Source organism: Marmota flaviventris, chromosome 11 (genome assembly GCF_047511675.1).
Source record: "Marmota flaviventris isolate mMarFla1 chromosome 11, mMarFla1.hap1, whole genome shotgun sequence".
In the NCBI taxonomy this organism is placed as follows: Eukaryota; Metazoa; Chordata; class Mammalia; order Rodentia; family Sciuridae; genus Marmota; species Marmota flaviventris.
In genome coordinates, this window is record NC_092508.1 from 88,433,741 (window position 1) to 88,460,738 (window position 26,998).

At 32.9% G+C, this 26,998-nt stretch overlaps 1 protein-coding gene across 1 annotated transcript in view; it reads left to right on the forward strand.

Moving 5' to 3' along the window:
* Lrp1b (LDL receptor related protein 1B) overlaps positions 1 to 26,998 on the forward strand; it is a 1,514,976-nt gene that overhangs the window by 701,767 nt on the left and 786,211 nt on the right. The window contains exons 10-11 of the mRNA XM_071619306.1: positions 2,496 to 2,639; positions 7,931 to 8,167. Of these exons, the coding sequence (XP_071475407.1) occupies positions 2,496 to 2,639; positions 7,931 to 8,167 (381 nt within the window). The remainder of the gene's footprint in view (positions 1 to 2,495; positions 2,640 to 7,930; positions 8,168 to 26,998) is intronic.

The window sequence follows — 26,998 nt, forward strand, 5'->3', positions numbered from 1 at the left end:
AATATTTCATTAAAATTGAAAGAGAGAGGAAGGAAAGGAGTTGTAGAAAATGATCATAAGTAACTTTGAGATGTATGGCCGAAGCAGGGAAATGCAGAATTAGTTGGAGGATTTCCTATGGTAATTTCAATTAAAGAAAGACTTTTTTCTTTTCTTCTTCTTTTTTTTTCCTTTTAATAACAGTGCACTTTCCTTTTCATGGGCACGATCCAATGGAGAAAGAAAAAAGTGATGATTAAAGTGAGAACAGAATTGTTGATTATATGAGAGGAGATGTTAGGCTGGAAAAGTAAATGCAATACTCTTGGCAGAGAAAAGTAGTTCAAATTGCATTTCACTTCAGTTAGAGAATGAAAGATTTTTTTAAAGGACAGTATTTATAAAATCATAGTGGGTTTTTAAAAAAATTTTTATTCTAATTTGTTATATATGACAGCAGAATGCTTTACAATTCATATGACACATATAGAGCACAGTTTTTCATATCTCTGGTTGTACACATAGGAAAGTCATACCATTTTTGTCTTCATACATGTACTTAGGGTAATGATATCCATCACATTCCACCATAATTTTTGCCCCTTCCCCTCTCCCTTCCCCTCCCTCCCCTTTGATCTATCTAGAGTTTGTCTAATCTTCCCAGGGTCCCCCTCCCAACCCTACTATGAATCAGCCTTCTTATACCAGAGAAAACATTAAACATTTGGTTTTTTGGGACTAGCTAACTTCACTTAGCATTATATTCTCCAACTCCATCCCTGCAAATGCATGATTTTATTCTCTTTTATTTCTGAGTAATATTACATTGTATATATACACAACATTTTCTTTATTCATTCATCTACTGAAGAGCATCTAGGTTGCTTCCACAGTTTGGCCACTGTGAATTGTGCTGCTATAAACATTGATGTGGCTTTGTCCCTGTAGTATGCTGTTTTTAAGTCCTTTGGATATAGACTGAGAAGAGGGATAGCTGGGTTAATAGGTGGTTTCATTCCCAGTTTTCCAAGGAATCTCCATACTGCTTTCCATATTGGCTACACCAATTTGCAGTCCCTGAATCCAAAACCAGGTAAAGACATATCAAGGAAAGAAAACTTCAGACCAATATCTCTAATGAACATAGACACAAAAGTTCTCAATAAAATTCTGACAAATTGAATACAAAACATATCAGAAAAATAGCGCACCACTATCAAGTGGGGTTCATCCCAGGGATGCCCAGTTGTTTAAACATACAGAAATCAATAAATGTAATTTATGTGATCAATAGACTTAAAGATAAAGAACCATATCATCTCAATAGATGCAGAAAAAGCAATTGACGAAATACAGCACCTTTCATGTTCAATACACTACAAAAACTAGGAACATTAGGAACATATCTCAACATTGTAAAAGCTATCTATGCTAATCTCCAGGCCAACATCATTCTAAATGGATAAAAATTGAAAGCATAGTGGTTGTATTATTAAATGAAAATTGCTAGAGGAAAGGGACTAGGGGAAGGGCGGAAGCTTGGGAAAGGAAAGTGCTGGAAAGTGATATTGTCTAACTTATATTGCTATATTCTGTGCATGAATGAATGTATAACAGCAAATCCCTCCATTATGGACAACTATAATGCACCAATAAAAATATGGGGGAAAAAAGAAAGCTATTGTGATAGTTATAACAATCTCAACTCTGTTGATCTAAAATAAATACGATCACAATGACACTTAAAATCCTATCGAAATTATTCCTGCTTGTCCTTTTCTCTTTGGCCCATCTTTCTTTCTCTGACCCTGTCCATATGCTACTTTTCCATTTTTTCTTCCCTCATGGGACATTTTTCTACTCCTCAATTTCCTCTTGAAAACTCAGTGTCCAATATTGACAATTATACTTACACACACACACACACACATACACACACACACTCACTCACTTCATTTTGTACTAAGGTTTTCAAAACACCAATAGACTCACAATTAAAAAAAGAAAAAAAATTACCTCATCACTTCTCAACAGAGTACACAGGATGCTTGAATCACATTTCTTATAGTTCATTTCTTCTGCTCACATCATGGATTGTTGCAGAGGAATTCCTTTCTTTGCTTCATTACTAAGGCTGGGAGTATTTTTATGTTATTATTAATATTAGTTTTTATTTAGTGGTTGGCCTTTAAATGAGTACAATAAGCAGGTAATTAAGACATGTTGGCTTTATTTTGCTTACATATGAACAACTTAAATTGATACAAACACATTTTTTTTTTCTCAGAATTGCTTTAGAAAACATAGCCTCAGGAGAATTTTGGACATTCCCTTTCTCTTCTTCCATAAGATTTCAATGTTTTCCATTTGATTGCAGTACTAAAGAGTTGGATATATGGAATTTTGTTAATATTCCCTGTTCTTGCACTGTTCAGGTTGTGACAAACTAATGTTCATAATTATCTTGTCTTTGGAGAATTTCCCGTGTGTTGTTTTTTTTTTTTTATTTGTTGTAGTCAGAAGCCACGCATGTGAAGTGGATCCATATGGAATGCCAGGGGGATGCTCACACATCTGTCTGCTCCACAGCAGTTACAAAACGCGGACCTGTCGCTGCAGGACTGGCTTCAACTTGGGGAGTGATGGCAGGTCATGCAAAAGTATGTTTTAAAAATCAAACATTTTGCCAGCAGCTACCACTTCAGAATAGAGTTTTTTTTTTCACTATTAATTAGCAGCATTCATATCATGAATAACATGAGTTTTAATCAGGTGAAATTTTCCTGCAAAGACATGCTAACAATTTTTTCTCACCATAAGTAGTTTTGTGACTATGTGAATTAAAATTTAATCCGACTGTAGAATCACTAAACTGAGTGGCCTTAGGGAATTGTTCTTTAAGGAAGAATTTTAGGAAGATTTTTTTTTTTATTCCCTAATGAATGTATTTGGGTCAATGGGCTATACTCATTCATTGACTAGAATTTCTCTTATCAAAACTAAGATAATGCTCTAACAGTAGATGTGTTGTTTGGTCCAACAGATATCAAAGTATAACAAAGCTTTATCTCACAGGGGAGTGGAATTTACTTCGTAAGTTAACTTCACATAACTAAAACAGTACTAATTAAATATTAATACCTTCGAAATTTTTATCAAGTTGGGCACAGTGATGTACACCTGTAATCCTACCTACTTAGAAGGCTAAGGAATGAAGACTTCAAGTTGGAGGCCAACCTGGACAAATCAGTAGGACCTAGGACTGAGTGGTAAATTGCCCCTGTATTCAATCCCCACTCCAAAGAAAAAGAAAGTAAAAAAAAAAAATGTCAAAAATTTTCCCAAGATATATATCGGTTAGTTATATTTTTCTTAAGCTGAGTGTGGTCTTGTCTAAAATCCCAGTGACTCTGGAGACTAAGGCAGGAGGATCACATGTTTGAGTGCAGCCTCACTAACAACTTAGTGAGTAATTATTTCCAAAAAAGAACAAACAAACAAATAAAAGGTCTAGGGATATAGCTCACTGGTAAAGCACCCCTGGTTTCAATCCCCAGTTATGAGAAAAAGAATCTTTTTTTCAGATATGAAATATGACAGAGTCATTTAAGTATTTAAATAAAGTAGTCAAGATTTTAAACATGATTTTTTGAAACAATATTTGCACACAAGGTTTTATTTGCAGTCTTAATAATTAGATATTGTAGAATGACAGTCTTAGAAATTGTGTCCATGTAAAAACTGCTGGCTTTTAAATGTCTCTGAAATGCCTGTTTTTTTTTTTTTTTTTTTTTTTCAAGTTTTGCTGACTGCTTTTTATAGTAGTCAGTTCAACTCATCCTTTGTCAATAGAGAAATATTTTTTTCTGTTTATTTTTTTTGGGGGGGAGGTACCAGGGATTGAACTGAGGGGCACTTGACCACTGAGCCACATCCCCATCCCTATTTTGTATTTTATTTAGAGACAAGGTCTTAGAACCTCACTGTTGCCGAGGCTGGCTCTGAACTCACGATCCTCCTCCCTCAGCCTCCTGAGCCACTGGGTTACAGGCATGTGCCACCTCCCACAGAAACATTTTTTCTTTGTTCAGGACTCCCCCTTTCATCATTCTCCTGTCATGTACTGGCAAAAGACAGCGATGTTCACTAATTTGTTAGAATTTAATATAACTAGTCAGAATTAAAGATACTACAACTTGTTTTAAATCAATAACTCAAGAAGCTCAACTGTGACAAAAGTATACATGTTTACACTTTTTATTTTTATTTCTAATTTTGTATTAAATACTGAAAATATAAATTCTATTAGCTGGCTATAATGGCGCATGTCCATCATCCCACTAGCTCAGGAGGTTGAGGTAGGAGGATTGTAAGTTCCAGGATAGCCTCAGGAATATAGTGAGGCTTTAAGCCACTTAGTAAGTCCTTATCTTAAAATAAACCTGGGAATGTAGCTCAATGGTCAAATGTGCCTTTTTTGAAACCCCAGTAACCCCTGCCCCTTCAACCTCCAAAAAGAAATCTGCTTTCATGTTACCAAGGCCTGCTAGATAAATAAGGACTCTGGATATGAATCCTTAAGATAAGAGAAACTAAGTATAAATGCATGTGTATATCATTTTTAAAAGCATGTAGTTGCTGCTTGAAAAATGATGGCATATCATAGAAAAGAATAATCACTTACATATATTCTTACACATCTACATCTGTAGATACACATGTTTGGGGGGGACATAAAATCTGAGTTATATATGATTGGATCATCCTTAATGTAGTTTGTGATTTGTAGTATTTTTATAGTAAACAAATAATTCTAGCTATGCTCAACAGAAACAATTTTATTGCAAATAGGTGCTTACAAAATCATTGACAATCCTAGAGCATCTAGACCAGGTCTTCCCAAACCACTATCAAACTAACCTGACTGAAATATGAAACACCTGCCACAATTAGTGGTTAGGGCATCAAGAAACCACAAATGGAATTACTAACTTCAAAACAATATCATTTTAGGTGAGATCCAGGATTAGAAGGTTTGTACCACATCTAATAGCTCCAGAATTGTGTCACATCTGATAGTCCCTATTACTGGGGGAGGAAGTGATGGTGGTGGTGGAATCCCATCCCATGCGTCCTGATAGTCCTACATATAAATGGAATGGGAAAAGACTACAGTAGAAAGTTCAATTTCTGCAGCAGGTGCTGGCCAGGAAAAAAAAAATGTAAAAAGAAGACCTTGGTCTCATTTGCATATAATAAACTTGGGCGTATACATCTGAGTCAGTTATTTAAGTCAAAACCAGAACCTTAGCTATATAAGTGTCTATGAAATGTAGCTTTTAGTTTTCAATTGTGTATAATACAGGAAGTCAGAGAGACTGGAAAAACTTGAAAGTAGTTTAAAGTGAATAATGCATAGAGGAAAATGACTACTGATGCTATTTAAAACACACACACACACAGATACAGAACACATCCTAATTTATCATGTACAATGTTTGCCAATTAGCAATTAAAACATCCATTAGAAATAAAATAAAAAAACAAATGTTAATAATCACGATTATGGTTAAACAAACATTCTTATGCATCACTAATAAAGTTAGAAATTTGTATTACTATTGAAAGGCATTTGGTAGTACATACAGTGACCATAAAACTGATGTTATTGTTTGACAAGTTATCCTTCCTTTGATGGAAAAAAAGTTAATTATAAATGCATTTCTAATATCAAAAGATCAGAAAGAATTTAAATAGCCAATGATACCTATCATATTACATTGCCTAACTAGTTTATACCGTCATTGAAAAGAATATTTTTTAAACTTTTTAAATGCATATTTTTAATGTATTTTTATTAAAGATACTGAATTCAGTTTCTAACAAATTTTAATTGTTGGATTACAATTATACATAATTGTGGGATAGATCACCACATATTCAAACATAAATATGACATAATTTGGTCATATTCTTTCATATAGCTTTCCCTCCCTTCCTCCCCTAGTCCCCTTCATCTCCTATAATAATTTCCCTGTTTTTGAAGTTTTTTTTTTTTTTAATGACTTGACCAAATGTCATTCAAGTTTTAGGTGTATAAGATCCCCATTTTTGAAATAAAATAAAATATATGTTCATAAAATACTGGCAGGAAATATTAAGAAATGTTAAGAATTTTACAAACGTGTCAATACTTCTTTAAATCATACCCATATTATTTAAAAATAAAATACCTTTGTAATCAAGTAGACATCAAGAATCTGTGAGGGAAATGAAGAGAAGGATGTTAATATATTTCACCCTGCAAATCCAGTGTACAGATTGTATGAAATGATAGGTTGAAAATAAGAACTTCTCTCAGTATTATTATAATGATAAATGCATAAAATCAGGTTGAAATTGACTTGGTAAATTATCTTATATCAAAAAGGAATAATGTAAAGCTGAACGAATCAATGGGAAACAAAATTGATGCTAGGATTAAATAATACCATACAATAAAACTGAACAATTTTGTTGATAGGATTAAATATCCATCAGAAAAAAATAGCTAGATAAAATAATTTTGAATTATCCATATGAAGGAATACTATATAGCAATAAAAATAAGCTATGACTACAACCACAATGAATTTATATCAAGAGTATAATAAAATTAATGTATAAAATGCACTCATTCCATTCAAACATTCTGCTGCTGGGAAATACCATGAAATTTTCTAAATTTTTTCTTAAACACATATAATAAGCACAATATAATTGAGATATTCAAAGTTTTTGAGATGGAAGAGGGTCAGTCTGGAGCACATGCCTATTTTTCAATATCCTGATAATACTCTGAACATCAATGTTAGGTATCTAAGATTTGTCTCAATTTTGCTGTACATAAAGACATGTTATTTTTTTTTAAATTTAGTTCTCAATAACATTTATTTTTAAGAGAAAAATGTACAAGAAATATTACTATTGTTTGTATTGAGGATATTAGATTTATAAGTAATTACTTATTTTTTCTTTTATTATTTCCCAAATTTCTATAATGCTTGTATTTATTGCACTTGAAATCTCAGTTTTTATGTGGTTATCAAAATATATGTTATATAACTTGATATAATTAATTTCTTTTACTCACATAGAATAAGCCCGCATTGGGTACCCTGCTAATAGGAAGAGTGCCTTATATTGCCTTTTAGTCTGAAAGAGTCAATTTGCTCTATAGAAAAAGCTACATTTTTTAAAAAGGAAAAAGCTACATTTTTAAAGATGTTTCTTAAGGGGAGAGACTTTGTTTTTGTTTTGCTTTTGATAAGGCTTGTGTTGTACATTAGAGTACTGTCAGAGCACATCAGCTTTAACATTCTAATTGAAATGTGAAGAAAAAGTGATGCTATAACTGGCATTTGATTTCATTTCTTAAAATAATAAGTTGCAATGACTGTAATATATTCACATGCAAGTTAGTGATAGAGTATGATTCTTTGTGTTTGTCTCTGACTGTCTGTAGATGAAAATTCTTAAGTATTGTTTCTTAAATGTTCTGAACTTTTTAGCGTTGTCAACTATAATGAGAGCTATAGTTAGTATCTACAGAGAGTGCTAGATAGATTGTAATGAATTATAAAATTAAATGTACCAGATGTTTTAATAAATGTCCATTTCACAAGTTACAAGTTAGTCAATGATCTGTCATGTTTTTTCTATACAGACAGTTACAGACAAAAGAATAATTAACTAAATATAACCATTCACTGAAGTGATTTCTGTTTTAATTAAAGTAATGCAATTAGCTGGCCTTCTTGCATCAAGATACATTTGGCATATTTTAGAGTTTAATTTTTAGTATTGAATTTAAAAAATGCTAATTGGGCCAGTTAATTAAACAGGGGCATTATGCAGTGCAAAGAAGATTAGGCAACATCAGTTGTTTATATTTGTAATCTTTCTTCTTCAGGACCAAAGAATGAGTTGTTCCTCTTTTATGGGAAAGGACGCCCAGGAATTGTTAGAGGAATGGACTTGAATACCAAGATAGCTGATGAATACATGATCCCCATAGAAAATCTGGTAAACCCTCGTGCTGTAGATTTTCATGCAGAAACCAATTACATCTACTTTGCTGACACCACCAGTTTCTTAATTGGCCGGCAGAAGATAGATGGCACAGAGCGAGAAACCATTCTGAAAGATGGTAAGTAACTCTGTGTCACAGTCACATCAAACTGTCCAGAGATAGAGGACTTTAAAGGGATTAAATCCAATGTGTTTCACAGTAACATTATCCAGATCCTGAGCTCAACTTGTTTATTTAAAAATATTTGCTAATTTTATTTGCTCAATAATATTATTTCTCCATTCTTTTCACTTACCAATGTGTTAAAGCCTTCATTTTTTAAAAGTTGAACTTATACTTTGTCATACGTTTTAAATACTTCCAGAAATAAATTGATATATTTTCTATCTTTTCTGGGAAAATATAGAATTACTATGATGTGTTTATAATTCTATGTAGTAAAATGAAATTTAAGAGAACATTGAAAATATTTAGAATTTGTTTCTTATTAGAATATTGGTCATGTCACTCAGAATGTATTAAAAATGTGGGCATCCCAATTTTCATCAAATTCTGGCATATTGTTTTATTCTTTACAAATGATTGAAATGAAATTTTCCAGTCTTACCCTTGAAATATTAGTGTCTCCAAAGAAAAGTCAGCTACTGATTCCTATTTTTATGAATGCATATATGAAGTTACATACATGTTAACATATATGCATATGCTTTATTGAAATTAGTGTATTTTGTAACTTATTTCACAGGAACAAGCAATAAAATATTTAAAAATATAACTGGCATAAGTAGAGAAGGTATTTAATTCTCAAACAAAGTAGATCTTAGATTGGCTAACAGTCATCTTTAAGTATGTTACCTAATAATTCTGGACCTTGGTTTCCTCATATATGAACCCATTGACTTCTTGAATATTTTAGAAATGTATGATTTAAGGAACATTAATTATATGCTTATTATATGAAGGACGCTGTACTAGCTATTAGAAAATATAAAAGGATTTTTAGGCAATGACCGGCACCTTCATGAAGCCCTTCATCTACCTTAATAAGATCAAGGCTGTCCCAAGAAACACATGATGAGTGGAGACTGTCCATGTCCTGGGAACCCACAGGAAGCCGGAGGTGTCTTTACAGGAGTGTATTCAGGGTGCTCCTGTGCAGGAGGCAGGCTTTGGGATAGATTTTAAAGGACAAATGTTAAGTTGTAATTGGAGGACATTTCTGAAACCAAAAATTCTTTGGGGAAGAAACAAACACAAATGTCCTGGATGTAGGTCATTACTAGAGGTTTCCTATGCAGGTAATAGTGAAAAAGGGAGATTTGGGAGGTGAAAATTGGAAAGATGAAAGGCCTCGAATATGAGGTAAAGGGTGTGAATAAAATCTTGGAGCAAGAAACATGGAATACTTTTGTTCTGAAGAATAATGTGAATGAGCTGATATTTTTAGAAAGGCCAATCCAATGATGGGGTGCAGAGTTAATCACAAAGAAAGAGAAAAAAATCAAAGCAGAAATGGATTAAAAATATTTACAGCAAGAATGGCCACGAATGGTAGTCTCTCCTGTCTACCAGGAGAGAGAATTAGGGGAACATAAGAAAACTATTTGTTCAACTCAGCCATACTTTAAATCAATCCTTCAATGATGAAAAAGTTAATAGTCTCCATGAGTGGCAAATGAAGTACAAAAATGAAAAATATACCAGTTTTTGTCTTTTTTTTAATAGCTTACTGATTAAGGCAACACAAATCCACCATGATTTAACATTCTCAAAGAGTGTCCTAATTAAAGTTAAAATTTTTGCTTTAAATTGGATGTGGCAGAGGCAGTCTGCCTTCTTTTCTTGGTAATATGATAACAGATGATAGGGACTTGACAGTTCCAGAAGGACAATAGACTTGCACACTTGCCATAAGTAGATACATTTGGATTATTGTAGTTTTACCCTGGATATCTTCAGGAGGGACTAAAGTATAATATAGAAGTTTCTTGGTTTCATTTCAAAAAGTGTCAGTTCCTATGCTGTGCCTGAATGTCCCAGCTAATGATCCTGACTTTGATAACAGTATATTATCAGTGACACTGGTGATTCTTTGAATTCTTCCACAGTAACAGAGATGAATTCTAACAACTGCTCAACTGCCAGGCACATCTTTACTATGCTGGTTTGACAGTATGAAGGGTATAAAAACATTTTTCAGATTTTCACAACTGAAATATATGTAACATGTCAATATTCCTTTTTAAAAAGTTTATCTTCTTTCTTTCCATTAAAGAGAATAATAATACATGTTGCAACACAAGACTAACCTGTCAAAACAGAAGTTTATATTGGCAAATGACAATTTGTGATTCTTAAAGAGAGAAAAATTAAATTCTAAGTGTTTTTCTTTATTTGTCTAGCATCTACTATCCAATCTGAAGACTGGAAGTCAATGCTTAATTTGACAAGTGATTTTGTAAGCTTGGTAGAAATTCTGAATAGTTTGCATAGTTTAGAGTATAAAGCTATGCATATTTTTCTATTTGTAAATTAAACATAAATACCTTGAACATCTTCTGAATATACACATATTCTTTCTATAAAAAAATATGCAAAATTGCCGAAAATGTTCCATCTCCATTCATTCTTTGATTTTTTTTTCCCTAGAGGTCTATTGAAAAACCTTTAAATGTAACATATCATTTTGACTTTGTAGGCTAAAACAGTTGGAAAATTCATGAGAAAGACAATAATCAATTTGAAGGAATTTCATGTTTCAATAATTATTGAAAATATCTCTAAAGTGAAAAACATGTTACTGATTTAATAAAATAGACTTGTGTAATGACAAAATATTTATCCATGTGTATTTTTCTCCTTCTGAGAATTTTTATCAAATTTTTTGGAAAATCCCTATCATTCTTCTTTTAATTCATTCCTTGATTTACTTGTTTAGTCAATAAATATTAACTGAAGTCATTTTTGGCCATGTGCTCTTGTAGGGGATAGGAATTGTGCATCAGGGGTCAATGCTGTTTCATATCAGCTTGGATCTCAGTAGGAAGCAGGAAACAAACAATAAACACATAAGTGAACAAGGTAATGACAAGTGCTCTACAGAAAATAAAGTAGGATACTGCAGTGGAAAGAAACAGAAGAATCAGCAGGAAGCAGAATTAAAGTGTGTGTGGGGGATTTAAGTTAGCTATTCTTGCCAGATATAATTATTGCTTTCTCTGAAAGAATAAGAGAGATCCTTTTATAAGACTGAATTTATTTTTATATTATCAGGCTTTTTGTCCAAGATTCATTTTTCATTGAAGTATGAATTATATTTTTGCAGCAGAAAGAGGAAAAAACTACAAAAATGAAATTTACTATTCAATTTATTGTTTCATGTATTCCATAGAGCAGTACTTGTTTTTAAACTGTAGAAATTAATTCTACTTGGAGATATATAGCTCCAAACTGAAGGCATGTTAAAATGATCCTTCATATGGTTATGTATCTTTAAAGTATTAAAAGTTTCAAAGGATTTTCCTATGTTTGAAAATTATTAATGCCTGCAGCCATAACAGAAAAAACTATAGTTGCAATAAATTCTACAATTAAACTGGGAACTTGAGGTCACTGTTTCATATAACATGTAGGATTTCTTTAGCAATTTTTCCCCCAAAATAGTTATATAGAGATTAAAAAGGGTGGAAAAATGTGAAAAATCTGATAGTCTTTTTGTTTTGGAATTGATTAATGAATATCTGATTCTTTTATTTCATGTTATGCTATAATTAAAAAAATGTAAACGTAAGACTTATACAGCTACAATTCTTCCCAACTGTCATTCTTATAATTTCAAATAAAATATGTGCTTAAGAATATAGACATTTACTTTTATTATAATTAATTGTAACTTTGGCGAAACATTGTGTCCCCCAGGTATGTTTTTCTTATTTTATTATTTTATACCATTTATTTTGTGATGTAACACTCAGTGGAAGGACCAAAGCTGCCTTGGGGCTAGTCTCTGTGAAGGGCATTGAGAAAGATGCAGGAGAGATAGGAAAAGGGAAGAAGGGTAGAATAAAATTGATCAAACTTTTGTATGTACATCCTTGATGTTGGTGAATCCTAACACCAAGAATATCCATAGGGCCCATTTCAGTGGTGCACACCTGTAATCCCAGCAGCTTGGGAGGCTGAGGCAGGAGGATTGTGAGTTCAAACACAGCCTCAGCAAAAGCAAGTGCCAAGCAACTTGGTGAGACTCTAAATAAAATACAAATCAGAGCTGGGACTGGGGCTCAGTGGTCGCATGCCCCTGAGTTCAATCCCAGGAACAACAACAACAAAAAAGAATATCCATAGAACATTACTTAAAACAAAACAAAACACACTGTAAATAAATTTCTAAAAGATCATTAGAATAGAGAAAGAATCAGGAGGCATATTAGGAAGGAAGGGAGTATTAGGGACTGAATTAGAGAAAATTATATTCCATGCTTTTGTGATTATGTCAAAATATATCCTAATCTTACATATAACTAAAGAGAATCAATAGAAATGTTTTTTAAAAAAATTAAAATTATATAGTTCATTGAATGTAAAGCATACCTAATTAAAGTTAATTAAAAATAAATATTAGAAAATATAAGAAAAATAAGTGGCTAGAATAATAGCTAACTTTTGATCTGTACTTACGGGGTGCTAAGATTATGTACTTTATGCCCAATATTCCATTTAATCCAATCAGCAAGTTTAAGGGGTCAGTAGTAGTAGTTGCTCCATTATATAGATTGGGCATTGAAACTCAAGGATATAAACAAGTTCAGCAGAGTTACATATCTAGTCAGTGGCTTCAGCTAGTTAAAAACTGTGAAGGCTCAGATTTTATTGTACTTGCAGTCTAAAAAGTTAATCTCCTACAACTTTGTGGATGCTGGCAGAACTTCTTCTGATGCAGAAGTCAATCATTTGTAATATCCAAAGTAATAGCCAGAGTATCATTAATTTTCTGTCAGGGTTCTGAACCCCACAGAGGTTATCACAGAGCATCACAAAAGTGGCATCTTATGTTATCTGCTCCTGAAATGGGATAAAGTGCCACTTAGGTTCTCTACTCCTGAAATGAGATAAAGGTAAGAAAACTATGGAAAATTCTGTCTCAATCAGGCCGAGATACAAAGCCATGTGATTTGGTAACCTGAATAATTGTGCCCAAAAGATATCCATATCCCAATCTCTAGGACCTGAAGCTGTTACCCCATATGGCTTGCAGATATGACTAAAATAGGATATTAAGAAGGGGGTATTATCTTGGGTTGTTTGAATGGGCCCTTAATGAAATCACACAGAAATTTATAGGAAGGGCAAGGGGTAAGTAGCTGTTATGGCTGTAGATACAAGTGCTTGGAGAGATGCAGGGACACAGTCACAAGCCAAGGAATGCAGGCACCTTCTGGAACCTAGAAAAGGCAAAAAGAATGTACCATGTCTCCAGGCCTCCAGAAAGAAGCAGTTCTGCCAACATCTTGATTTGATCACAGTGAGATTCATTCTAGACTCCTCACACTTAAGCTGTACAATAATGGATATGTGTAGTCATAAGCCACCGAGTTTGTGGCAATTTGTTACAGCAACAACCATAGGAAGCAAGAGCATGTGCTGTTGAGCACTTTGTTGTTCTGAACTTGTGTGTTTCTGGCAGTACGTTCTACTTGATTGAGATATGGAGCAGGTACGCATTTATCCATACCTCACAGTCTTCCTTTAAGTTAGTTAATTTAGTTAAGGAGTAATGAATGACTTCAGGCAAGATCAGGATAGATTCTCTTTCGTGATATTATGAAGAAAATAGCCCTGCCATTCATATTCTCCACATGGCATGTTTAAAGACCACCTGTTGATATATTATCAAAGGGTAACACCCTATTTATGTGATGCTTGTCTAGTATCTGAAGGTCCAAGCCCTATTCCTCAGTTCAGTCCCATTCCCACATCTTTACACTTTACCCATGGAGTTCAGAATCTTGTAGTCTTTACTATTTTGTGTTAAAAAGTGTGGTGTTATACTTAGCTCATGAATTATTATTTGAGGATTCATTATTCTGTTACTCAGAATCTCCAGTACCAACACACACACACACACACACACGCACACACACCCTACAACTTCCATTTTATGATCTGCTTTAAGCAGTTGTTCCAGGTTGCTATAAGCAGCCCTAGGGTCGACACACACCTGCTGTAATCTTTACCTAGAATACAGGAGCTTTAAAGTGAGATTATAATTTTCTGCACCTATAAATTACATTTTATCCTTGGATTTCAAGGAATTTCACCATTGTAAAACTCTCTAGGAAAAGAATCTCATAAAAGTTGCATTTCACTGTGGCAGAATAAATGAATTGAGATAACACTAATGAATTTTGTCAGAAAGTGTCTGTGGACATTACAGTGATAATGCCTTGCAAAATATTTTAAAAATAAGAAGACCTTTAATCTTTGCTATTAGATTTTAGATAAAAATCCACTCTATTTTTCTACCATACAAGCTTAAAGAGCCTGAGAGATATAGACACTGACCAACCACTAAAGGAATTAATGAATAGATTTGTCAGTCATAGACATCTCCTAATTAAAACTGTTAAGAAGAGTTTTGCAAGAGTTTACAACTCTTGAGAATCTAATGGATAGTGTCATTGTACTGTGTAGCAAGGGTATAACCTGTTTGCACACACTCTTGTTTACTGTGAATGAGTTGTTTTCCTAGAATTTACTTGATATTTTAGACCAGAAAATAGTGATACATGTTATTTTTAGAATGTGAAAACACATTTCTCAAGAAGAGGATGAGATATTTCATAAACAATTTAAACCAATATATCTTTTGGCCAGCAAAATACATATTTTTTGAGAAGCTTTGAAATGTGCATCTAAAAGATTGTCATGAAAAAGTGGAATTATCTGTGGAGCTACAGTACTTTAGTAAACATGGAGAAAGATAGCTTTCCCCTTGTTCACTTCCACTCATATAACCATGCCTAACCTTACATAATTATTGACAAACACACATATGTACATATTTGCATTGGCTGAAAAGAAGCATCTATAAAAAATCGATTATCTTATAAATATTTGATTACTGCTAAGGTCGAAAGAGAGAATGTGAAAATGCTTGCTAATTCCAAAGTGTAGAACTATTATTTATAATTTTTACTTTCATAAATATTCTGATCAGTAGTTTTGAAACTTATAAGAAAGTACTAATTTTCAGCCTTCTCCTTAAAGGAGAAGAAATATATTCAACCTAATTATTTAATTATTCTTAGGATTACACAATTCCTATATAGTATTTCAAAACTCACTTGGGAATCTTTAATTACTCTAAGACTACTATAATAAATTTAATGATTTTTAATTTCTGATTTTAAAAAGTTTGGTTGACTTAACTCGGAATATTACAAAGCAGGAAACATTAACTCATCGTGAGACAAGATTATATCCAAAAATACAGACTGATGACATTTCCATAAAGAAGCCATTGGGGAAGATTTTTAGAGAGAAATAATAGATATTGTTTATTCAGTATGCTGAAAATTTTCACTCTGACACATCTAAAGTATAACTTTATTTTTGCCTCACATTGACCTTTAATTTTTATTTAATAATCTCATCCATCCTAAATCAAAACCTGGTCAAATCCCAGTCCTTGATTTATAAAGGCTACAGACAGAGATGTCCATCATATCAAGTCAGGAACATAATCTTAATTAAAATGTTCAGTCCATTATGTTTACATATGTATCAAAATCCCAACTTCAGTGCATTAGCAAATATTCTGTTTCTGCTTGTGTTGCTTTCCTGCTAAAAGGAATAGAGAACATATTTGACTCATCTTTGAATTTCTTTACCCTGAATTTATTTTCCTCATTCTTCCTGCCAGCTAGCTAGGTAGATTTGTATGCCCAATCTCTTCTCAGCATTGTGGTAGAAATATAATTAATAGGAATTGATAATGCAATATGAACAGTTTTATATGCACTAATTCCATGGTAAACAGTCCTCTTGAGGACAAATGTTTTGTGTCTGGCATATTTCTGCTCATCCCTCAGCCTTCAATTGCCTTTGCATGGCTCCCCTCTGAAGATCTCTCTCCACACTCTTTTCCTTTGCCTCAGTGGTAGTCTGTGACCTGTTTACTCACTGGAAACTCATGGTAGATACAAGAGAGGTACTTCCTTCACTTGTTACAGTCTTCTGTGAATTTCTCCTTCTAAGTCTTTAAAGTGGATGATTATTCTCCCTTGACAACTAAATTCTTCTGTATACTTGTGATAGGTCTTGGACAGGACGTAATCTATTCTACCTGCATGGAAAGCAAACATTAACTTTTGATTATTTGTTGGATCAGTTTCTAATAAAGAATACTTTCTATTCATTCATCTATTTATTTATTTTTCTAGTTACACATGGCAGTACAGTATATTTTGACATTCATATATGTAATAAGTATAACTTGTTATAATTAGGATCCAATTTTTGTGATTATACATAATGTGGGATTACATTGGTCATGTATTCATATATGAACATAGGAAAGTTATGTCCAATTCATTCTACTGTCTTTCCTATTCCTCTCCTCCTTCCCTTTCCTTCATTTACCATTTTTTAAAAAATGTATTCCTATATTTATTTATTCCAAAAATGGGACCAAAATAGTTTTAGCCATATGATTTTGCAGCTTCACCTTCTTTCCTGATATTTTTAAATTTATTTTTTACATACATGACAATAGTGGAATGCCTTACACTCATTATTACCCATTTACAGCACAATTTTTCATAACTCTGTATATAAAGTATGTTCACTCCAAAATTATGCCATTATAAATGTACTCTTTTTTGCATTATAATTATATATATATATATATATATATATATATATATATATATATATATATCTCACAGTTTTTCATATCTCTGTATATAAGGTATGTTGACACCAAATTCAAATCTTCATATTTTGTATAATTATGACCATCACATTCCCCCATCCTTGCTAATCCCCTTCCCCCTTCCATTCCCTCCCATCCCTCTTCCCTATCTAGAAATAATCTTCCTTCCATGCTCTCCCTCCCTACCCCAGTATGAGTCAGCCTCCTTATATCAGAGAAAACATTCAGCATTTGTTTTTTGGGGATTGGATAACTTCACTTAGCATAATCTTCTCTAACGTCATCCATTTACCTGCAAATGCCATGATTTTGTTCTTTTTTATTGCTGAGTAATATTAATTGTGTATAAATGCCGCATTTTTAAAATTAATTCATCCACTGAAGGACATCTAGGTTGGCTCCACAGTTTAGCTATTGTGAATTGTGCTGCTATAAACATTGATGTGGCTGTGTCCCTGTAGTATGCTGTTTTTAGGTCCTTTGGGTATAGTCCGAGAAGAGGAATAGCTGGGTCAAATGGTGGTTCCATTCCCAGGTTTCCAAGGAATCTCCATACTGTTTTCCAAATTGGCTGCACCAATTTGCAGTCCCACCAGCAATGTACGAGTGTACCTTTTTTTCTCTAATCTAGTGAACTTCTAATCTTCCTCTCCCTTTTGTGATTTAGCATCACATATCAGAGAGAACATACTGCCTTAGGATTTTTGACACTGGCTTATCTCAGTTATCATGATAATCACCAGTTCCATCCTTTTACTGGCAAATGCCACAATTTCATTCTTTATTATGGCTGAATAAAATTCCATTGTGTATATGCCATATATTCTTTATCCATTAATCTATTGTAGGCCACCAAATTCAGTTGCATAGTTTAGCTATTGTGAATTGAGCTGCTATAAATGTTGATGTGGCTGCTGCATCACTGTAGTATGGTGATTTTAAGTTCTTTGGGTATAAACTGAGGAGTGGGTTAACTGCTTCATATGATGGTTCCATTACAAGTTTTCTGAGGAATCCCCATACTGCTTTCCATAATGGTTGTATAAAATTTGCAACCCCACTAGCAATGAATGAGTGTACTTTTTCCCATATCCTTGCCAACATTTATTGTTACCTGTCCGCTTTATAATTGCCATTCTAACTAGAGTGAGATGGAATCTCAGTGTAGTATTAATTTGCATTTCTTTAATTGCTACAGATGTTGAACATTTTTTTCATATATTTGTTGACCAATGTATTTATTCTTCTGTGAAGTGCCTGTTCAGTTCCTTTGCCCATTTATTGGTTGGGTTATTTGTTTTGTTTTAGTTGTTGTTGTTGTTTAGGTATTCATTGTTTTGAGTTTTTTTTCTATATCCTGGAGATTAATGCTTTATCTGAAATGCTGGTGGAAAATATTTTCTCCCATTTTGTGGGATCTCTGTTCAAATTCTTGATTGTTTCCTTTGCTGTGAAGAAGCTTTTTTTTTTGCTTGATACCATCCCACTTATTGATTCTTGGTTTTACTTCTTGCACTTTAGGAGTTTTATTGAGGAAGTTGGTTCCTAAGCTGACATGATGGAGAATCAGAACTATTCTTTTCTTCTAGTTGGTTCAGAGTCTCTGGTCTAATACCTAGGTCCTTAATCCATTCTGAGTTGAGTTGTGTGCATAGTGAGAGATAGAGGTTCAGTTTCATTCTACTACATATGGATTTCCAGTTTTCCCAGCAGCATTTGTTGAATGTATACTTATACTTCAATGTATACTTATGGTGTCTTTGTCTACAATGGATAACTGTATTTATGTGGGTATGTCTTGGTGTCTTCTACTTTGTTCCATTGGTCTTCATGTCTGTTTCTGTGCTAATACCATGCTGCTTTTGTTACTAGTATAATTTAAAGTCTGGTATTGTGATAACCTCATGCTTCACTTTTCTCGCTAAGGATTATTTTGGCTATTCTGGGCCTCTTATTTTTTCCAAATGAATTTCATGACTGCTTTTTCTATTTTTATGAAGAATATCTTTGGAATTATGATAGAAATTGCATTAAATCTGTAGCACTTTTGTTACAGTGGCCATTTTGACAACATTGATTCTGCCTATCTTTAGCCAGAGCACATAGACAAAAGAAATAAATTAAAGGGATACAAATAGGAAAAGAAGAGCTCAAATTATTCCTATTTCCCTCTGACATGATTGTATATTTAGAATACCCAAAAAGCTGCACCAGAAAGCTTCTAGAACTCATAAATGAATTCAGTCAAATAGCAGGATATAAAATATAAAATTAACACCCAACAATCAATTGTGTTCTTGCACACCAATTATGAATCAGCTGAAAGAGAAATCAGGAAAACAATCCCATTCACATTAGCCTCAATAAAATAAAACAAAACATTTGGGAATCAATGTAACAAAAGAGGTGAAAGACCTCTACAATGAAAACTATAGAGCACTAAAGAAAGAAACTGAAGACTTTGAAGATTCAAACATTCACTTTCTATACCATCTAGAATTGTGGGTCTAAGAAGCTTTTGTTCGCCTCCTCCATGGGCACAAATTTTGCTTCTTTTTCCTCAGTGTTGGTGACCTTTGTGTGACTGATGGCAGTAGTATTTATCCTTCTCCAAGCAATTGACTGGTGTTGCCTTTGAGCTTGTGGTGGGATAAAGAGAGTTTCCTACCCATTCCTTGGGGACACATAGCTTTGGCCTCTATCCTTCTTTGATGACAACTTACCTTTGCCACTTACTTTCGCCTCCACTGGGAAGAGATTTCCTAGTGCTGGGAAGGTGCTTTTCCATACCTCCCTCACAGGGAGTTTTTCTTTGCTTCTAGGATTGGGAGAGTCTTCTTGGCCTTCCCCTGTTGTGTAAGAGTTTTCTTTTTTGTGAGTTGAGGCTTCGGGTGTAGTTCATATCCAGGAGCCACTGAGGAGTCTCACATTTCCTGTTCTGCCTTCAAACTTTTTCTGTGAACTCAGTGAAAGGTGTCCTTTATGCCAGGGATTCTCAGGGATATTAAACTTCCAACCACATTCATTTTTAAGAATTCTTTACCATTTTATCCTTTTTATTAAAAAAAAAATCTTCTTTTATTATACTTGCCTGTTTCTCTTGTGCTTTGCTAATGGAACAACAAACAATTCATGGGTCAATTTTTTTTTTTTTTTTTTTTCTGGAAGAGGCCGGTCACTTGTGGCATTTTGTTTTGTCTTGGATTCTCATCATTTCTTTAGCATGAGTAAAGTTTGGTCTTTTAGGTTATTTGGCCTTCTTTTATTGTTGTGTGTTCAATATTCTTTGTGGGTTTCTGCAGCATGACTATAGTTTAACACAGAATGTTAATAATTCTTTAATGTAAATGGGAATTTGAAGAGCAATATTGAAATGTTTTTTAAAGCCGCTTTTTTCATCTTTACCTTGCCATTAGAATCAATTAAAAAAATATCTGGGTACTTCGGTGAACACATATGAATACCTTGTGATTCTTTTAACTATCCACAGTTTATATATATGGACATTTCACTTGATACAATGGTTTGTATTGTGTGGTTCCAGTAGCTCCCTTTGCATTATTTAAAAGCAATGAGTAAACAAACATTATTAACAGTGGGAGTTTTCACATTAGGAAAAGGAAAAAAAAAAAAAAAGAACACTTCATGCATCAAATAATTAGGAAAAAAAAACTTTCTTTAATTAGAACTGGTGCAGTGATTAAGGTTTACTCCAAAACTGGATTCTTATTTATTATTAAAATTTTCATTGTTTGCTTACCAACACATGTTTAATTGGCAAATATCAGCCCTATATTAGACAAAATGTTCTTCTGAAATTATTCTGGAGGAGCTTGCTTTCTACTTGAATGCACCTGTCAGAAAACAAAGGAGGAAAAGGACTAAATATAAGGACAAGCAAATAATTCAACTTTGCATTGCATTTTATATCCATAAAAATTACTAAAAATATATTTTAATAGAAAACTTTGTAAAAAACACTGGCAAACTGAAAAATGTAGTATCAGTCATCAGAAATAATGATAATTCCCTAGATAAAATGCAGATTGGACCAGACTGACTAGCACTAGAACAAATACCCTGAACTCCACAGGAACAAACTTAAAATATAAGAGTTAAAAAAGAGTAGCCCTATGATCCTAATAAAAACTAAAAGAGATTGGGGAGAAAAGACCTCCAGACAATCATTTAAATAATTTAATAATTAACCACATTGAAAATATTGGATTCAGTTCAACATATCCTCTGGATGTTAATTACACTACCCAGAAGCACTCAAATAATGGAACTGGGATAATTCTGTTTGGAAGAAAAAAATTCATATGAATATAAAGCTTAAAGAACACAAAGACAAAATATAAGACATAGTTTGTGATATTAGGGTGTGGAACATTTTCTTAAGCAAGACAAAACCTAGAATAATATACATATGAATCAACACTAAACTGTTTAAAAACAAATTTGCATGGCAAAGTGCATTATGACCAAATGAAAGCACAGAGGATAAACTAGGCAAAACATATTTATGACAGATATAACAAAAATATGTAACAAATATTAAAAAAGAATACAAAATAGATGAAGATGAGATACGTTAGGGAATAAAGTCAAAAGCATTGGTTAATTCACAGAAGAAATACACGTCTCAAGAAGGCACAAGGAAATGTTCAACAACATATAATCACAATTATATAATTTTTACTACCTGTATCAGATTTAAAAAGATTGGTGGTATGTAATATTGTTGAGAAGAAAAGAAAATAAACTACTGGGGAGAATATCCATTTTCCTCTTGAGTTTGAAACATTCTTTGTTCATGTCTGTCCAAAGTGAAATTGCACATAACATGTAGTCAAACAATTACACTATTGATTATCTATTTTATAGAAGTACATACATGTTCAAAAATAGTGTGGTGGTGCATTCCTGGAATGCCAGCAGCTCCGGAGGCTGAGGCAGGAGGATCCTGAGTTCAAAGCCAGCTTCAGCAAAGGCTAAGTGCTAAGCAACTCAGTGAGACCCTGTCTCTGAATAAAATACAAAATAGGGCTGTGGATGTGACTTAGTGGTTGAGTGCCCCTCAGTTCAGTCTGTTGTACCCACCCCCCAAAAAAAGTAAAAACAGCAATTTTTTTTGCAATAATAAAGAAATTGGAAACAACATCAATGTCTATGAAAAAAAGAGTGCTATTCTATGAATAGAATAAAACTTAAGTATCAGTTAAAATGCATGAGGAATAACTATATATACATACATGAAAAAAACTCCAAGATGAACATAAACAAACAAAATAACAAAATATTTTTGGAAAAAAATGACGTTATTTATATAAGTATATTAAAATTTTTGGAAGGATTAATAAATTGTCAATAGTGATTAGTTCTAGAAAGGATCCTGAATGTTATTTCACTCATAGTTCATTTTTTAATTCAGAATTAAGATGAATATAACTATTAAAAATAATGAAGAAACACAAATGTAAAAGTTTTATGAAACTAGTGAGATCACCAACATTTTTTTCACATTAATATCAATAGGTTTCTTCAACAATGGTAGCTCTTTTCCTTAAAGAAAGAATATTCCAAAGTGTTTGTTTCTTCCCCTAAAATGGGAGTCATTTTAGTTTAGTTCATTTTTTTTTTTTTTGGCCTGCTGAACTCCTCTCCAATGTCTTTTTATAGTTTAATTTCTTTGTTTTATATCTAAATGAATATATTTTTTCCCAAATAAAGGTGTTTTGTGAGCTAGTTTTGCTCCAATCTGCCTCATATCTTCCCAAACATCTATGTACTCTCAGTGACAACTTAAATAGTTATTTAAAAAAGTATTTTCAGGAGCATTTTTTTTCTATCTTTAGAAATACTTAATTATTTTGGTCTATGTAGTATTTTAACTTGAGACTAGAGAATTATAAAGTTCAGATGAAGTAAGAAGAAAACATCAAACTTTATCTCTTATTTAGCACAGTTTTTAAATTTTAAAGAGAAAATATTAAATTAAATATTTAAACATTAGGTAGACTATTAAAAATATTCAGAATTACCAATCTGAGGTAATTAAATAATGCTCTTCAATTCTGTAATCTAATAGTGTTTTTAAAAATTTTATTCTACCAGAAAATGTGCATATGTGTGATATATCGACATACAAACTCATGTATATAAGCTTCTTCAGGAAAATAATTATTTTACACATTTAATCTTAATATTTAAAATTATATTTTAAACCAAATTTGTTCATATCTGATAAACAAAATATTCATTATAACAACATCCACTAAGGTACCAGATGTTTCATATAAATAATTCTGAATCTTTAAGGCAATCCTTGAATGTAGGAAATACTACATTTCTTATCAAATTAGGAACCTAGATCTCACAGGATTTAAGAAGTGTCTGCTTACCCCAGCTGATTGGTCTTGAACTTGTTTGTCTGATCTCAGAATTTCATTCTCTTTCTGGCCCCTATAATACCTTCCTAGTCATAGTATTCAGATAATAACATTGTTTGGGGATGACCTCAAAGTAGTTGATTATCAGATTTTAGAAATGGAAATTCCCTTAGAGATCCTGGATCCAAATTCAGAAATTAAAAGTACAGGTGTGGAAGTCAAAACATTTAAGTGGGGATTCTCCATAATTTATTAGCGGCTAAGCTATATAACATCTTCATGCTTTGATTTGGTTGGAATAATGTTTATTCTCAGTTGCTATTAGATATATTAAGATATAGCATGTTTGTAAAACAGATACATTGCATTATTATGTTATGTATCATATATATATATATATAAAATTTATACTACATGTATAATTCAAATATACTTGTATGCTAATAATATTGAAAGAATACGGTAGTACTTTTTCCTGATATTCTGGACTGAACAACCTAGCCCTATAGGAACACCACTCTCAAGTCTGTTAATTCTTTCCTGCAATCATATTTATACTGCTTACATTTATTCTGTAATTCTTTTTCATTCCACAAAATGAAACCTTTAATTGCTGTCTTTTATTTGGGATTGTAGACAGAAACTGTTTCTTTTGCTGTCTAGGAAGACTGTGGAGACAAATGGAAAAAGTGACATATCCATTTTTCATTAAACTTAAGAGAGTATATGATATCAGAAATGAGATGCAGAAGAGGACTGTTTTAGTCAGTTTTTTCATTGCTGTGACCAAAAGACCTGTCAGGAACAATGTAGAAGAGGAGAATTTATTGGGGAAACATGGTTTCAAAGGTCTCAGTCCATAGATGGATGACTTTATGGCTCTAGTCCCAAGATGAGGCAGCATATCCAGGTGAAAGGGCATGATGGAGGAAATCAGCTCATGACATGGCAAGAGGAAGAGAGAGGTCATTCTTCACCAGGGACAAAGTATATACCCTAAAGATGTGCCCCTGGGTACCCACCTCTTCCAGATATACCCTACTGCCTGCAGTTACCACCCACTTAATCCTTATCAGTGGATTTACACGCTGATTATGTTAAGATTTCATAAACCAATCATTTCAAACTTCTCGAATTCCTCGAATTGTTTAACAGATGGGCTTTGGGGGACACTTCATATATAAACAAGTACTAAGGGAGTTTAGAGAGTAGATTAACTTTATAGTGAAGAATAAGAATTCATATGAAATATTCTCTTGGCATTAAAGGAAAAGAAAAATTTAGAAAATGCAAATATGCAGGGAAAGAGAATGAATAGGGAGAAGAAATGGCACAGTGATAGCCAAGTGAAGGATGCATATGGGAGTAGGGTAATGAGCTAACATTCCTGACATCCTGTTTACAGGTACCTTATATACTCCATTATTTCCATTTACATTTATATAAATAAAATAAAGGGGAATTTATAAAAGTTCTTATAAAGACGAAAATGAATGTCAGCTTGAAAGTAAGGAAGCCATTTTCTTCTGACAGCAAAGTCTGTGTTTTTTCCAACACAGCGTATCAATTAGCTAAAAGTTACTATAACATGGTATAGTAATTTAGGCTTATGAGAGAAGGTGAGTGACTAATAATTGTGGAATGACTTTTCCATCACTAAAATAATTCAAGAATTATTCATGAGGTGATAGTAATTTGTTTATATCTTCCATCATGCAACCAGTTTTTATTGAGAACATGTATATAAGTACAGTGCACTAATTCCTGGGGATACACCTACAAACAAGACAGAAAATATCTTGGGAACAATATATTGAGAAGTATCTTGAAAATACAGGCTTCATATGTGACTAAAAAAAAAAGTGGTGTGTGTGAGAAATGATCCTACAGTATTAAATATGGTTTGGTATTTAACCACAGTTATATTTATTTCCCAGATTTATGATACCTAACTAGCACATGATACCTCTTTATCCCTGACCAGGTCTATTCTAGACTGAGAGAGACTAGGAAACTCTATTGTGTTTTTGCCTTCCTAAAACAACAACAACAAAATCAAATAAATAACAAATATCTCAGATGTTCCTTAAGTTGAAATCTTAATAAAGCACTTTATCCAGTATCTTTTATTTTTGCTTCGCTATTCTTATGTAGTTGGAAAGAAAGTTCTTATCAAAATACACGTTTTGGCTCTGTAATTTACAGATATAAAGCAATGACATAGATGTCATCTAACGTAGTATAGCATGCCATATTTAGATAACTGAAAGGAATATATTGCAACTATATTAGCATATTTAATGTGTGACAGTGGTCTGATAACCATATGAAATATTTTAGTACACATCTGTTCCCTTCTTTAATTAGTGTAAATTTGTATTCACAAGATACCAGTGTATTTCTGTCTACAGAATTGGCAATTTAATTTCTGTTATTAAAATGAGTTTTCACAAATCTTCATTTTAAACCACAAAATAATATGCATGCTTTTCCTCAAAATTTGCATTAACATTTTAGCTAGTCAGGGATTTTTAATATATCTTAAAGAATTTCAGTTTTAAGATAACTTGGTATTATTTCAGGTAAAATAATTCTTTTTCAAATTTGAAGGAAAAGAAATATAGGTCTATACACAAAATTATATCATTGTGAGAATTTCAATAAAATTTGACACACTCTGCTTCTGTATTCTTTTTTTAAAAATTGTATTTATACTCTATTAGGTACAAAAAATTTAATTTAATAATCTTATGTAACTTGTCAAAATGTAGTGTAGGCTGTGGATGTATCTCAGTGGTAGTGCTCTTTGCTAGTCTGTGTAAAGACCTTCAGTCAATTCCCAGCACTCCTCCACAAACACACACTAAGGGTAAGAGACATCATTTGAAGGCAACAAAATTCATATCTTGAAAAATCAAATTGAACTAAAAATATATGAGAAATATCACTCACTTTAGAGGTAAAATCTAACCTCATTAAGCAGAGTGATTTTGTCTGTCATAGGACATTTGATAATATCTGGAATCATTATGCATTCATTTTCTTTGTGGTCACTGGGGATATGGCTCAGTGGTACAGAGTTTGCCTTGCATGTTCAAGTCCCTAGGTTCAATCCCAGTATCGTCATTACAAGCAAATAAACAAACAAAAAAAGCCTCTATGGAAAGGAGTTATTTTAAGGAAAGAAAGTTATATTGCTATCTGGCCATTTCTTATAAGGGCATTAAGCCCATTATACGGAATGACCTACAACTAGAGAGGGAAGTACCACTGGCATCTAGTAGATGGAGACTGATGTTGCTATACATTGTGCAATAATGTTGATATACATTGTGCAATAAGAAAGCCCTCTGCAAGGAAGAATTTTCCGATATAAAATATCAATGGTGCCAAAGTTGAGAAACCTTGACACACAGTATTTCAGGGAGTCAACCTGCCACCACTGCATAGGTGCCAAAAGTAGAAAACAAGATGAGACAGGGCTGTTCATTATTCAAAGCACAGCAAACAGCATATCAGCATAGTCACACAAAATTCTGTCTCAAAGTCTCATGGAGTGACATGATGTATTTGGATGGATGATAAACAGTAGGTTATGTCACAGCTGAGTTCCTCCAGGGC